At 43.9% G+C, this 16,021-nt stretch overlaps 1 protein-coding gene across 2 annotated transcripts in view; it reads left to right on the top strand.

Annotated features, from left to right (window-relative positions):
* The window catches only part of ST6GAL1 (ST6 beta-galactoside alpha-2,6-sialyltransferase 1), a 135,077-nt gene that overhangs the window by 113,151 nt on the left and 5,905 nt on the right, over positions 1 to 16,021 (top strand). For both annotated transcript variants that reach the window (XM_060150255.1, XM_060150256.1), the window contains one exon: positions 15,203 to 15,301. In XM_060150255.1, the coding sequence (XP_060006238.1) occupies positions 15,203 to 15,301 (99 nt within the window). The remainder of the gene's footprint in view (positions 1 to 15,202; positions 15,302 to 16,021) is intronic.

Below are 16,021 nucleotides of genomic sequence, written 5' to 3' on the forward strand. Positions count from 1 at the left end.
AGGGCCTGAGAGGAAAGAGGAATACTTGTTCAATGGATCTAGAGTTTCAGTTTCAGAAGAAGATGAAAGAGTTCTAGAGATGGATGGTGGTGATGGTTGTATAACAGCATGAATGTACTTAATGCCACTGAACTGTACACTCAAAAATGGTTAAAAGAGTGCATTTTATGTTATACATATTTTGTCACACACACAAATTTAAGTCAATGAGGAGAAAACCAGTTGATAGAGAAACTGAATATACTTAAAAGAGGAGATAATTCAGTCAGTGGTGGGAGTGGTGGATCCAAAGCCTAGTGGAGGATTAACCCCAGCAGGAGGGGTCAGGAGGGGTCAGAAGGGAAGAAGGATGCAGGGGAGTAGCTGGAGGCCGTCTCTAGTGGAAGGATGACGGGGCTTCAATTTTCTCTGCAAAGTAGGGTACAGAGAAAAGGAGGCTTTTCATAGGGAGGCTGAGGGGAAGAGAGGTTTCAGTAGAGGAGGTTTGAGCCAAGAAGGTTTGAAATTGTCATTGAGGAAAGAGTAAACCAGAGGAATGGAGTAGGGTCTCCAGGCCATGCTGGCCGCTTCGAGGGTGGGGAGCGTGGATTCAGAGAGAAATCCAACTGTTTGCTCAGGGGTGGTATGGTCTGCAGATCAGTAGGAAACTGCAGGCAAGAGAGGGAGCACGGAGGAGGCCTGGAAATTCTCCTGGATTCGGGAGGCTACTCCCTTCTCGGGCATCTCTTCCAGGTGTTTAGTGAAGAACTAACCCTCAATCCTCAAAGATTCTGAAACTTTAATTTCTAGCAATTGCTCTCCTGGGTATATATCCAAACAAAACAAAAACAATGCTGAGAAAAGACATATGCACCCCAATGTTCACTGCAGTACCATTTACAATAGCCAAGACATGGAAGCAACCTAAGTGTCCATCAACAGATGAATGGATAAAGAAGATGTGGTACATGTATACAATGGAATATTACTCAGCTGTAAAAAAGAATGAAATTTTGCCATTTGCAACAACATGGATGGACTTGGATGGTATTATGCTAAGTGAAATAAGTCAGAGAAAGAGAAATATTGTATGATATCACTTATATGTGGAATCTAAAAAATAAAACAAACTAGTGAATGTAACAACAACAAAAACAGACTCACAGGTACAAAGAACAAACTAGTGGTTACCAGTGGGGAGGGGCAAGATAGGGGCAGGGGATTAAGGGGTAGAAAACTACTAGGTACAAAATAAAAAGCTACAAGGATATATTGTACAGCACAGGGAATTTATTTTATAAGAACTTTAAGTGGAGTATAACCTTTAAACATAGTCACTATATTGTGGCTGAAACATATAATACTGTTCACCAGCTATACCTCAATGAAAGAAAATAAAGCCAAGGTAAGGTTGCCTGGGAATTAAGAGACAGACCTTGATCGAATTTCTCCCTCAGTACCTAACTGCGTGAGTGACTTGAGCAAGTCGCCTTATCTTTCTGAGCCTCGGTTCCCTTATTTGTAAAGGGAAATAAGAAAAGTTGCCCTGCTGGGTCTTTGTAGGATCCAGTGAGATTACTGAGCGTGCAGCATGTCACTCAGAGGCCCTCATGCTGAAGCAAAGGCTGTGTAAAGGGTGGCCGTTGTCACTAGTGCAGCGTGAAGGCCTGCCTGTGTCTGCTGGGCAGTCACTGTGTCCTCCCATTTCCCAGGCAAGTGGGCATCTTGGCTCCCAGCAAGGATGTCAGCCAGCTTGGGGACGCTTCAGAGGTGCCCAGCAGAAGGGAGAAAATTAAAGGATAATTTTCAGGAAAAAGTAAGCTCATGACTATCATAGTGTCTATTTTATTCATATGAGGAGGGAACCAGGCAGATGTTATAACCGGTTCAGAGGAAAAGTCAAAACAGTACAAAATCTGAATAAAGGAATGCAACTGTTTTTTGTCACGAGGTGGGCAGGAGGAAGAGGGAATTTAACTGAAACTCTACTGGGCAAGGTTGAATAAGCGTGTCTGTAGTTCACTACAACTTACAAAGCGGTGCAAAACAGCTCTCACAGGATTAGAATCTGATAAAGAGGAAGGGAGTGCTGCAGACAATGTGTAGTTTTCCACTGAGGTACAGCATGTTTTCCTGCACTTCTGGATGGCTGTGGTCCCTTTGCCAGGGCTGAGAGGGGGTGGATGACTTCCCAGGGTGCCCAGTCCACTCTCAAGAAAGCCCTTCCCATCCTCTTCAGGCACGCTGACCCTCCTTCCTCTCTTCCTGTAAGTGGCACTAAACATCAAGCCTGTTGCTTTAACACTGGTCACGGGCAGCCGCGTGACCTTGCTCCTTGTGATACTGACATGTGACTGATGCCCTTCTATTACGGCCCTTTCTCATATTGGTATCCTAGGAAGCTGGCAGTCTGTCTCCTCTATCTTTTGTCCCAGTTGGTTATCCCAGCTGTTTTGTGTCTGTTTCTGGGCAAACTGAGTCCCCACTATCGCACCCAGACAGCACCTGGCACCCCAAAGTTCCTGGGGGAATAGCCGTGGGTTTGGTAAATTGTGCCTTTGAGCAGCTCATTTTCTTCCCAGAGGGAGAGCTCCTCTGGACGGCAGCTGGGCCCGGTTTTGTTTGTTCAGCTCCCAGCCTCCTCACATGCAGAGGACACAGCCTTTTGTGCATCTGGCCTGTGACAAAGCCATGGAAAACAAAGAGGTGGTTTCTAATTGAGAAGATGGCTTTTTAAAGAGAACGGTGTCATACCGTGAAGTTTCAGCAGCTCTACGCAGGCATGTATGTGCCAGGTGTTGTTATGAGATTCCATAGGGAAACCACATAGAGCTAAATGTGGGTCTTTAAACAAATTCAATTGTGACTCTAAGTGTAAAGGTTTCGTGAGACTCAGCTGAGCCCCTGCTGGGCCCAGTGGCTTCCTTAGAAGCTCTTGTACAGGTTTGGGAAGAGAAAACCTACACCCTGTGCGTAGTGATACGTGGACTGGACTTCACCCAGGGCATTGCCAGATCACTTAATGGGGCTTGAGATATTAGCTGATGCCACTTACTAAATACTTCTGTTGTCTAAGGGCCATACCTGTCTTACCACATTTCATGACAACTCTGTGAGGTGTGGCCACAAAACACCATTTTAGATAAAGACACTAAGGTTCAAAGAGTTGAAGTGAGTTACTCAGGGTAGCACAGAAACTAAGCAGTAGAGGTGGATCTGGATCTAGGTTTGTTTGCCGGTGGTACATTAACTCCCCTGAGCTTTCTTTAAGCTTTTCTAGGTCGCTGATATTTTTCAGAAACAGAGAAGGGGCTCGACTTGATGATATTGGACACAGGGTGCCTTCTTACTCCAAACCTCTGGGTCATAAGTGGCTTTCAACATGCCAGAGCTGCCCTTGGTCTTCTCTTCCTTGTGTCGCCCATCCGTCTGGTGTGCAGCCAGCTACCTAGATTCCATTCAGTCAATCGAATAAGCTCCCTCGAGACCCTGCCTAGTATGGGGGAAGAGCAGGAGAATGCAACGCTCTCCTCCTCATAAGGGCTTCCGTTTAGTTGAAGAGAAGAAGACACACCCCGCTCCCCAACATACACACACACACACACACACAAAGCCAGTAAAGGTGCTGTGCGGAAGCAGAGTATATTCTTTTTGCATGAGTTTGACTATTTTAGATACCTCATGTAAGTGGAATCGTGCAGTATTTGTCCTCTGTGTCTGGTTTACTTCACTCAGTATAATGTCCTCCAGGTTCATCCATGTTTGTCATATTTGGTAGAATTTCCTTCTTTTTTGATGCTGAGTAATATTCTATAGAAGCAGATTGTTGAATGGTGGTTGCCAGGGGCTGGGGTGAGGGACAGATGGGGAGTTGCTATTCAATGGGTATAAAGTTTCAATTGTGCAAGATAAATACGTTCTTAGAGATCTGCTCTACCTTGTGCCGATAGTTAACAGTACTATATTTTGCACTTAAAAATTTGTTAAGAGGGTAGATCTCCTGTTAAGTGTTCTTACTGCAATGAAAAAAAAGCAGGGTGTACTCCAGTGTGGGGCCGATACCCCCGACCTGGAGTTCTTTGGCATGGAGTTCTTTCTGTGAGGGCACTACTGAATCTTGAAGGGAACATTCAAAACCTATATTTAATTTGTGGAAAATAGCTATCTTTAAAATAACCTGCTATCTGACCTCACACCCCATTTCAGCTCAGTCACCACGCACAACCAGTGCTTACATCAGAATCTCACTCAGTCATCAAATGTCTACACTTTGAGGTCATTTGCTAGGAATTTTTGCATCTGTGTTCATGAGGGATATAGGTTTGTAATTTTCCTTTCTTGTTATGTCTGTCTGTATTTTTGATATCAGAGTAATGCTGTCTTTGTAGAGTGAGCTGGGAATGGTTCGTCTAAAATTTTCTGGAAGGGTTTGTGTAGAACCGGTATTACTTTTTTCCTGAGTGTTTGGTAGAGTTTACCAGTAAAGTCATCTGGGCCTAGAATTTACCTTGTGGGAAGGTTTTTAGCTACAAATTCAACTTCTTTAATAGACACAGGGTTATTCATGTCACTTGTTTCTTCTTCCCGAGCTTTGTTAGTCTATATCTTTCAAGAAATTTGTTCATTTCTTCTACGTTATCGACTTTGTTAGCATAAAGTTGTTCATGATATTTCCTCATTATCCTTCTAATATCTGTGGAATAAGATGTGATGTCTGAAGTGACATGACATCCTTTAAGGTGATCCAAATGGTATTGGAAATCCCAGAGCCGAAAAGGACTTCGGAGATCAACTAGCCATTCATTCATTTCAGAATGAATTACTGATCACCTGCTCCCTGCCTTTGTGAAGCTCAGGGTTTTGCCTGATTGTTTCATTTTACAAATGAGATAACTGAGGCCTGAGAGGAGAAGGTGAGCTGTACAGTTGCACAGAGGACAATGGCAGGCCCATGTAGGCTGAAGCCTTCCTAACGGCCTGTCCAGGACTCTTTCCTGGCTCTCTGGTGACATGTTCTAAGTCCATGTTTTCTCACTCCCATCATATAATTTATCCATCTCATTTATCACTTAGCTCTCCCACTATGAGAGGAGGCATTTTGGGCCTGTTTTGTTCATTGATGCCCAAGTGCCCAGGATAGTGCCCATTACCTAGTAGATGTGCAAGAAATATTTGTTGAATGAAATATAGTCCAAAGAACCTTCTGTTCACTCAGTGGATTGCCTCCAAACTTCGTTTTTTTAAACTTTTTATTTGAAAATACTTGAAAACTTCCAGAAAAGTTGCAATAATATGACAAATACAAAGAATGCCTATATACCATTTATCCAGATTCACTTATTTTTTCATTTTACCCCATTGCTATATCATCTGATCTATCCATCTTTCATATTTTTTTTCATTTGAGAGTAAGTTGTATACATTGCAGACATCAAGCCCTAAATATTTGTTACAGACCGAAAGTTTACAGCTCTCCCACAAATTTTATGTTGAAGCCCTAACTATCCAATATGATAGTATTTAGAGGGAGGTGGGGCTTTGGGGAGAGAATTATGTTTAGATGAGGTCCTGAGGGTGGCGCCCCCATGATGAAGGGATTAGGATCCTTATAAGAGGAGGAAGAGGGACCAGAGCTCGCTCTCTCTCCGCCATTAAGGACACAGTGAGAAGGTGGCCATCTGCAAGCCAGGATGAGGGCCCTCACCAGGAACCAATCTGCTGGCACCTTGACCTTGGACTTCCCAGCCTCCAGAACTATGAGAAATAAATATCTGTTGTTTAAGCTACCCAGTCTATGGTATTTTGTTATCGCAACCTGAGCAGACTATGATTTTTTGGTACCGAGAAACAGAGTGCTGCTGTAACAAATACCTGAAAGCGTGCAAGTGGCTTTGGAACTGGGAAACTGGTAGAAGCTGGAGGAGTTCTGAAGGGCACGCTAGAAATACAGACAGAGGGAAATTCTGCTGAGGACTCAGAAGGAAAAGAGGAGAGCTGGAGAGAACGCCTCTTTTTTTTTTTTTTTTTTGCGGTACGCGGGCCTCTCACTGTTGTGGCCTCTCCCGTTGCGGAGCACAGGCTCCAGATGCGCAGGCTCAGCGGCCATGGCTCACGGGCCCAGCCGCTCCGCGGCATGTGGGATCTTCCCGGACCGGGGCACGAACCCGTGTCCCCTGCATCGGCAGGCGGACTCTCAACCACTGCGCCACCAGGGAAGTCCGAGAACACCTCTTTTTAGAGAAGACAAATAATCATGAACAGAACGTTGGCAGAAATATGGATGATAAAGGCCATCCTGGTGTGGTCTCTCAGATGGAAATAACACGAGGAACATGTTATTGACCAGTGGAGAACAAGTGACCCTTGTTATAAAGTGGCAGAGGACTTGGCTGAACTGTGTTCTAATGTTTTGTGGAAGGTGGAACTTGTGAGTGAAGAAACTGGATATTTAGCTGAGGCAATTTTTAGAAATTGCCTTAGGGAAAACACTGAAGGAGTGGCTTGGTTCCTGGTGACTGCTTTTAGTAAAATGTGAGAGGAGAGAAATGAATTGAAGAAGGAATTGTTTAGCAAAAAGGAAACAGAACTTAAAAGATTTGGAAAATTCTCAGCTTATCTATATTGCAAAAAATGAGAAAACTTGTTCTGAAAAAAACTGTAAGAGGATGGCATTTGATAAAATGCCATTTGATAAAATGGCATTTGATAAAAAGGTCAGTGTGGGAGTGAACCACAGACCTAATCAGCCACCCCAGCAGAAACACTGCTAGTGTGAACTGAACGAGTGTGGGTACAGGACAAAATGAAGGCAGGCTGTCAGACTTAGATTCTACAGGACCAAACTATAGAGCTCTTTGCCCGCAAACATATACCATTCTTCAAGACAAGGGAAGAATGAACCCAATGGTGATTCAGAGACCATCAGGGCTGCCTCCTTGGTTTCAAAGGGGGCAGGGCACTGCCTTGACCTCAGTAGGCCATATGGCAGCTGCCCAGGGCCTTGGGGGAGTGAATCCTACCCGGCAGAGCCACGCAGGTGGGACGGATGCCCCACCACGTCTATAAGGCAGAGCATCAAACCAGAGAGGATTATTCTCAAGCCTTAAGATCTAATGGTATGTACTTTGCTAGGCTTAGACTTTCTTGGAACCTGTCACTTCTTTCTTCCTTCTGATTTCTCCCTTTTGGAATGAGAATCTCTACTCTATGCCTGTTCCACCACTGTATTTAGGAAACACATAATTTATCTAGTTTCACAGGTTCACAGCAGGAGAACAGTTTAACTTCAGGTTGAATCGTTTTGCTCTCTTCTGGTTTAAATAATATTTAGATAAGACTTTGGACTTCAGCCTTTAGAGTTGATACTGGAATGAGTTAAAACTTTTGGGGATGTTGGGGTAGAATTAATGTGTTTTGTATGTGAGAAGGACATGATTTTGGGGGATACAGGGGTAGAACGTTATGGACTGAATGTTTCTCCCCCAAATTCATATGTTGAAGTCCTAACCCCCAATGTGATGGTATTTGGAGACGGGGCAAATGGGAAATAATTAGGTATAGAAGAGGTCTTGAGGGAGGGGCTTCCACGATGGGATTGCTGTCCTCATAAAAAAATAAGGAGAGAGACTAGAGCTTGCTCTCTTTTTACCATGTGAGGACACAGGGAGAAAGCAGCCATCTGCAAGCCAGGAAGTGGGCCCTCACCTGGTAGCTGAATATGCTGGTACCTTGATCTTGGACTTCCCAGCCTCCAGAGCTGTGAGAAAGAAATGTCTGTTGTTTAAGGCATCCAGTCTGTGGTATTTTGTTATAGTAGCCTGAACTGACCAAGATAATACTTTAATGTATACTTCCTAAGAATATGTCTTATGTAACCGAAATATAGTTATCAACTTCATACATTTACACTGATACCATACCTTAATCTGGCTGCATTGCAGTTTTGTTAATTGACCCAATAATGTCTTTTATGGCATATTTTTTCTTCTAGCACAAGATCCAAATTAGGATCACGTGTTGCATCTAGTTGTTAGGCCTCTTTAGTCTCCTTCAACCTAGAATATTTCCATATCCTCTGTCGTTTAAGACACTGACATTTTTGAAGAATAAAGTCCTTCTTTAAAGTTTTTTAAAATTTAGGGTTTATCTGATGCTTTCTCAGTATTAAATTCAGTTTCTGCATTCCTGGCTGGAAAACTACACAAATGACACTGTATCCTCCTAAGAGCATCATATCAGGAGGCATCCAGTGTCCATCTGCCCTTCAGCTTGGATATGGTGTTGTTTGATTTGGCCACTGTATAATTACATTTTTCCCTTGGGGTCTATGAGTGAACACTTTTAATACTGTGCCATTATTCTGCTCCAGATCAAAATTCCCTCCTACGTTTAACATTCATTGATCACTTTTGCCTGAGCCAGTCCTTACTATGGTGGCTGAAAAATGATGGGCCTTTTAACTTCAGCTCTCCCTTCTCCATGGAATCCAGCTGGCACTCAGAATTTTATTATAAGCAAGAAGCCTCCCTTCTCCTCCTCCATTTATTTCCTCCCTCCCTCCCTCCCTCCCTCCTTTCCTCCCTCCCTTTCTTTCTTCTTTCTTTTCTTTTTGTATTTGTTATTGGTAAGAACTCAGAGATTCCTATATTTTCAATGGTTTCTAATTCATTACGGTTCTGAACTACGTAGGTGTTCAACTTGTCCCAGATCTGGCTAGTGGGAGTTCCTTCAAGCTGGCTCTTGTTTCCCCATGACATGCATGCCCTCATCATTTTGTAAAATACTTCTATACTTTCTGGCATAACAAGATGTTCCAGTTCATTTTGTAACCTATCTGTTGGGTTTTTAATATTTCATCTTTATTAATTTTATCCTGAATGCACACACAAAGTGTTCTGGCTCAGAGACAGATTTCTTATTTAAATACCGTAGAGTAAGTAAGAAGTGCATTAGTCTCTGCTTACATTCTTATTCCTAGTGCAATGCAATAAGAGCCAGGCCAATTATCCTACATGAGTAGCCAGGTACCCTATAAGCAAGGGACAAAAAATAAGTCACTTTTTTCCCTTGCTTATAAAAGGCAGGAGGTAGCTGAAAAAGAGTCCCCTTCTTACTCCAGCCCTTTGGAATATAAATAAACTTACCTAGAGCTGTCCCTAAGTTCCTGGGCTCTTTCCTCCTGCTCCGGTCTTCCTGGTCTCTTAGAATATCTTTGTATTAACCTAGAGATATAGTCTGAGCTATAACCGTTTAGCTTCTTGGGAGAGATAAGCGAAGTTTTACTATGTTTTGAGTCAGAGAAGAGCAATTAACTAGACAAATAGCTATCGATTTTATTCTCATTGTTTATAAAGTCTCAGGAATCTGGGGCTTTCTGCAGGAGTGCCGAGAGATCCTGGGAAGTTTTATTTCCCCATACTATCCTACCCTACTTCTGGGATATGCCAGTTTTTCCCAAGGAGCCCTGGTTCCTTTAAGTGAAAAATGGCATTAGAGACCAAGATCTAGGTACTAGATATGTTCATGCCTAACGAGGTTGTCTTTGCTTCTTGGCCCTTTCAGCAGGTAGAGGAAATATATGCATGTACACACACAATACTCATACATGTGTATTCATTCATTTACACATATGCATACGTGTGTATGTATACACACCTACATAGACACATGTATATACATGCAAAGATACCTATTTTAGAAATGACAGACTTAAATTGATACCTCAGTCTTTCCACATGAAGGTATTCCTTGCCTTCCCCATTGTGTATTTGTAACCCCCCCTTCTTTCAAAGTGAGAATCCCCCTTCTAACAACATCAGCACACTGATTTATTTGCTCGTATCTATAGTACATCTAAAGTAATTTGAAAATTGTTTTGCGTATCTCTACATAAAACAAACCTATCAAAGTTTAGGATTTGTTTGCAATTCTCTTTCACACCCTGCCCAAGACTGAGGGGATATGGCCAAATAATGAGGTAACCCTAAGTTACCTCGATTAGTCCTTCTGTTTCTCTTCACTTCGATTATGAATTCATTTGAAATTCAACTGTATTCATTTTGTTCCAGTTCTAGGTTTTCCTTTTCCTTACTTAAAAAAAAAAAAACACAGAATATTAACATGCTTCCAAAATTCAAAACTATCCAAGAAGGTATCCAAAAAGGTGAGTGTTACTCACTCCTGAATTCCTTCCACCCTGTTTCACCACCACCCTTTGTAGGTAACTGACTAGTGTTGTGTGATTTATACTTCTATGTTTCTATTTGTAAAGACAAATATGTATATAAATATATATATGTTTTAATTCACCTTACTCCTTACAAAAATGTAGTAGACTATATATGCTCTTTTACACTCTGCCTTTTCCCAGTACCTTCTGGAAACTACTGCATATCAGTTCATAGAAATCTTCCTCATTCTTTGTTGCAGCTGCATAGTACTGCTTTGTGGGGGAGTTTCACAGCTTATTCTTTCAATCTCCTTTGCTTGAACATTTAAGTACTTTCCAACATTTACTTCCTCTAATATATTATGGTTCTTTGGATGACCTTTCCTGTGATTCTAGGTAGAATTACGGGCCCCTCTGATTTGGGGTTTGTGGTGGGTTTCAATTTGTGGTGCCCTTCTGTTTAGCACTTCCCTGTCCAGGTCCAGTTTACAATGGTCAGGCCTTCCCTTAAGGCCCAGAGCCTTCATATCATTTTTCAGGTCTACGGAAGACCTTGAAGACCTCTTTGTCTTCCTAGAGCACTAGCTAGCTTTGCAACTGTGGCAAATTTGCAAATCTGGTGGCCAGAACACAAACTTTATTTTATCGTCCCTTAATATTTTTGAAAGATTGCCTAGTACAGTGGGAGGTCAGACATACCTTGATTTGCAACCCAGCTCCATCCCTTCCTAGCTGTGTGATCTTGGGCCAGTTTCATAACCTCTCAGAGTTTCCTGTTGTCTGAGTTTAACAAAACCACTAAGCCTAAGCTCTATAGTTAAGAGATATCAATATCTACACACACACACACACGCGCGCACACACACACACACACACACACACACACACACACACACACACGGTGTATTAGTTTCCTAGGCCTGCCACGACAAAACGCCACAGATGGGGTGGCTGAAACAGAGAGATTTATTTTCTCAGTTCTGGAGGCCAGAAATACTACACCAAGGTGTCATCAAGGTTGGTTTCTGACAAGGGCTCTTCCTGGCTTATGGATGGCCACCTTCTCTCTATGCCATCTCATGTGCATGTCGGTTGGGGGGAGAGAGAGAGATCTCTGCTGTCTCTTCCTTTTTCTTATAAGGACATCAGTTTTATTAGATTAGGGCCCCATCCTTATGACCTTGTTTAACCTTAATTACCTCTCCAAAGGCCCTATCATCTCCAATATAGTTACACTGGGGGTTAGGGATTCAACATATGAATTTGGTGCGGGGGGACATAATTCAGTTCATAACAGAGGGGAAGAAAGATCTGGTAAGATAAAAGACTCACATATTCACAGTGGGAATATCTGAAGAATGCAGTTATGCATGATTATTTTCTTCTATATGTATGTAGATAGTGTGTGTGTGTGTGCGCGCACGCGCTGATTCCTGTATTTTCTAACTTTCTGCAGTGACTATTTCTTACTTTATGACTGGAAAGTTTACTTTAAACAGGTTGCTAAACAGCAACAGTCCATCTCCCAAGTGTAGTCTTTTCCTGGCATGTGCTGCTTGGGGGCTCCGTTGCTCTGGCAATGACTTGCTTTCTTCATCATGAGGCCCTGGGGATCCCTGAACTCAGGTCAGACTGTGCATGTGGGTGAGTACAGGAGCATCTGAGAAGAGCTTTATTTTTAAGTCACTTGTGCTGCAGTTGGACAAATGACAGACTGAGATGTTGTCCAGACATGGCTGGTCACCTAGGCAGGGACTTACAGGATGGTCATGTCCTATAAATAAGGCACCTGGGGCCCAGAGAAGGTAAGTGAGTAGGGATAAATCACCTGGTGTCAGGTCCTCTGCACAGAAAGAAGCATAGCTTAAGGCTTAGACTTTCAATATACCAGCAGATTTTTTTTTTGAATGGGGGGTGGAGTGGGATGGGACAGGGAGTGAAATTGTAGAGTTCAGTCATGAAAGTCATGTAAAAAATAGTGTGAGGGTGTCCCACTTCCCCCTGGGGCCTCCCTGTCACCCGCTCAAACATGTCTACCTTGCAAAGCCCTGTCTGCCAGGATGCACACTCTGCCTTTGGACTATAGCGCTGAATTCCTGTGCTGTGAGTTACCGTGTTCTCCACAGAAAGAGGACAGTGCTTAATGTTGGAAGGTGTGGGGCCCCTCCTAGTTCCTATGGCCGCTCACCTGTGGGACTCCAGGTCAGTTGCCTCATCCTTGAACTTCAAATCCCCACTCCACTCCCAAAGGCACATACCAGCTGCTCTTCTTTCCAAGTTCTCATTTTAGGAAATGGCCTGAGGTCCAGGAGTCACCTTGACCTCTTTTTTCTTCACTTTCAACAACCAGTTAGTCTACAAGCCTACAGCTGACAGTTGTAACTCTTTTTCATTTCCCCATCATTTTTTACTTAGGCTATAGCAGCAGCTTCTATCTGATCTCCTTTTCTGTAAAAACTCTAGTCCAGAACACGGGTCAGTTTGGATTCTTCTCACTTACAAGCCTTCACTGGTCCTGTAATCTACTGAGGAAATGCTAAGCTCCCTGGTGTGGCCCCTGCCTACACTTCTCTGACCCCTTCTGGCTCTCCTTTTGTATCTAAGCCACTGGACAAACTGCAATTCCCAAAAAAGCTATTCACTCTACTAATTAGAATTAGGTTTGGCTGCAAGTGACAGGAATACTCTGCCTGCCTCTCAACACTAGCTTAACAAGATAAAAATGTATTTTTCATGTAAAAGAAGTCTAGAGTTGGTATGGTGTTCCAGAGAGTCAGGAACTCAAGCTTCTACTCCCTTGTGCATCTGCCATTCTAACACGTGACTTGCACTTCATGGTCCAAGATGGCTGCTCAAGCTCCAGCCATCACATCCACTTTTTGCCAGCAGGAAGGAGGAATGAACAAGGAAGGGCATAACCCTGACTCTAAGAACAGTTCCTGGAAGTCACACTTGCTTACACACCTTTGGCCAACATTTTGTCACATGGCCATACTTAGCTGTAAGAGAGGCTGGGAAATTTTTATTTCAGGTAGTCTTTATTTTAGGTAGCCAGGTGTTGAGGTATCTGTTACCAAGGAGGAAAGAGAGGATGGGTATGGGGTGACACCTAGCAGTTTCTGCCATGTATTCTCACATCTGGGGATTTGCACACGTCGTTTCTTCTGCCCAGGCCCTCTTCCCTCTCCCTCCTCGCTCCCTTGACTTGCCTAGTCTTATTTGTCCCTTAACATTCACTAGCCTCATGGCCATCCTCACTCTGGCACCCTGTGGCTGCCTGGGGGCTCCTTAGCACGCAGTACAACTGCACAATCTCTGGCCAGGGTGGGCCCACCACCAATAGTTCTTGTTTCAAAGATACACTGAGGAAATGAGATGATATTCTTCAGGCTCCCAGGACCTTCCTACGTCTGGGGGAAGGTGTGGGGACGGGGTAGCTGAATGACCTTAGAGGCTCTTGGCAAATTGCCATCCTTGGTTGTACAGACCACCCATCTTCCCATAGTCATTCTTCAGATACTGCAGGGACATTGATTAAGTCTCAGCCTCCTCGTGATGGTGAGTGATCGAGGTGGGGAGGGATTTTTTTGGAGGGGAGCCATGCTGTGCGGCTTGCGAGGATCTTAGTTCCCCAACCAGGGACTGAACCTGGGCCCCCAGGCAGTGAGTGCGCCGAGTCCTAACCACTGGACCGCCAGGGAATTCCTGGGGAGGGATTATTGTTGTGATTCTTGCTTTCAATTCCAGTCAATTCTTGTTTTGATTTCTGCCATTTGTTCATTTTACACCTGGGCAACATCATCTCCCACCTGCTTTTTAAGGTGACTGACAGCAGATCACACAAAACAACTCTGTCCCTTAAGAGGGACACAGCTTCTTTCATTGCTAAGCCTTCGGGGCCCCTTCTCTCTCTTTCTCACTCACTCCTGTGCCGCATTTGATCCTCAAGACACCTCCCGTTCGAGACAGCAGGGCCGTGTTGCCTGCACTAGGCCTAGGGCGACTGTCTGACCTTCTCACGGTCATCAGACGAGTGGCAAAGCCGAGGCCTGAGCCAGGTCCCTCTGTAATGCGTCTAGTAGTTTTCGCCTTCTGCTGCCACACTTTTCGCATTTTGATAAGTACTTTAATTAACATTTCTGTGCATAATTTTTTCCCAAATTTCGCTTCTCTTAGGATAAATGCCAAAATGTAAAATTACTGAGTCAAAGGGTATACAGTAAATACTTTATTTTTATTTTATTTTATTTTTCATCTTTATTGGAGTGTAATTGCTTTACAATGGTGTGTTAGTTTCTGCTTTTTTAAAAGGCTGTTAATGGACTTTGCAAAACTGATCTGTCCCATGGAGTCTTATCACAGTCACATTTTGCCCAGGCCAGCCTGACAGCAGGGGAGCCTGGGAGTGTGGGGAGGAGAGGAGCAGTAGCTGGTTCCCCAGCACGGTGCACGTGATCACTGCCCCAGCCTGGTGAGATTCTCACATTTAAGCGTATGTTTCTGTATATGCCATGGTCCCTCCACACGAGCCGACTACTTCATTTGGTGCTCAACCACAGATACTGGCATCTGGTCCAGTGCTGCAGAAACCATGGCCTGTATTAGATTCTGAGATGTCCTGTGTCCGTCTCCATCATGCTTTGTAATAACTACGTGCTGAACTTTATAGGTGACTGAAGGGCTTTTCAGAGATCATTTTGGTTATATGAGATTCTGACTTTAAACCTCACCCCCCCCCGACTCCCATATAAGGTATGACTGCAGGGGACTATACCCAGAGCCATTTTCACTGTACCCTTGGCTCCAACAACCTCAAAAGTCTGAGTGGAACCCTTTCTACTCTATGGCTGATGAATTATGACAAAATGTCCTTTCAGGCCCACACAGTTCTGGCTGGCATCTTTGCCTTCTTCTTAAGTTAAGTGCTGCACCAAAACTCAGAAGCTTCATGGGGCTCTGGGGCCTCAGGTGGTACTTATAATGTGTCAGGTATTACTACAAGCCAACAGTCACATGTAAATGTCCAGGTGACAGCTTGTCTGTTTCTTCCTGCAGTTGGTCACCACAGAAGGGCGCTTCCTCAAAGACAGTTTGTACAATGAAGGAATCCTAATTGTATGGGACCCGTCTGTTTACCATTCAGATATCCCAAAGGTAAGTGGGTGTCCATGGGAAATTGGGATTGAGTCACCTGTTTGTCTATAGATTTCCCTGAGGTCCTGGGTTTTAAAGTCACGGCTGACCTGGACCACACTGAGGGCTGGCTATTTCCATTTTAGGGCACCCCACTTCTGGACTAGCAGTTCAGAAGGATTCCTGTCCTGTACCAGTGCTCTCCATGCCCACCTTGCACTGCCATGTATTTGTCTCCCAATTATGGTCTGTACCAGGTGTAACAGTGGCTGGATTTCCCACCATCTGGGGTGGATTGTGTTCATGTAATACAATTATTATTCCTGACGGGCACCAGCAGGAATAGACAGTGGTTACTATCACTTCTATACGTAATATTACCACACTCTTCCCACACTTCCAATTTCCAGATGCTTCTCATTTCACTCTCGTAGCTACATAAAGAAGTAGATAGGCAGAAGCATGGTTATTCCCATTGTACAGAGGAGGAAAACAGAATATGTGTGCATGTCGGGGGTCACCTTCCCTGGGACTTGATTGCTAAGCAGAGGGCCCAGATCTGCAACATCAGCTTTTCCAGGGAAGGAGAAAGAGTCTCAGTCCTGCTGGAGTCTAGCTTCTCCAGAATGACCCTCTCACCGTTACACACGTCAGTTGGCCTCTCCCTGATACGGGCTGCAGTGGCCACGGGAGAATGGCTTTAGGGAGGAGGGACAGAGAGCACTGTTCTTGGGACACTTA

This window comes from Lagenorhynchus albirostris, chromosome 5, assembly GCF_949774975.1.
Source record: "Lagenorhynchus albirostris chromosome 5, mLagAlb1.1, whole genome shotgun sequence".
Lineage (NCBI taxonomy): Eukaryota > Metazoa > Chordata > Mammalia > Artiodactyla > Delphinidae > Lagenorhynchus > Lagenorhynchus albirostris.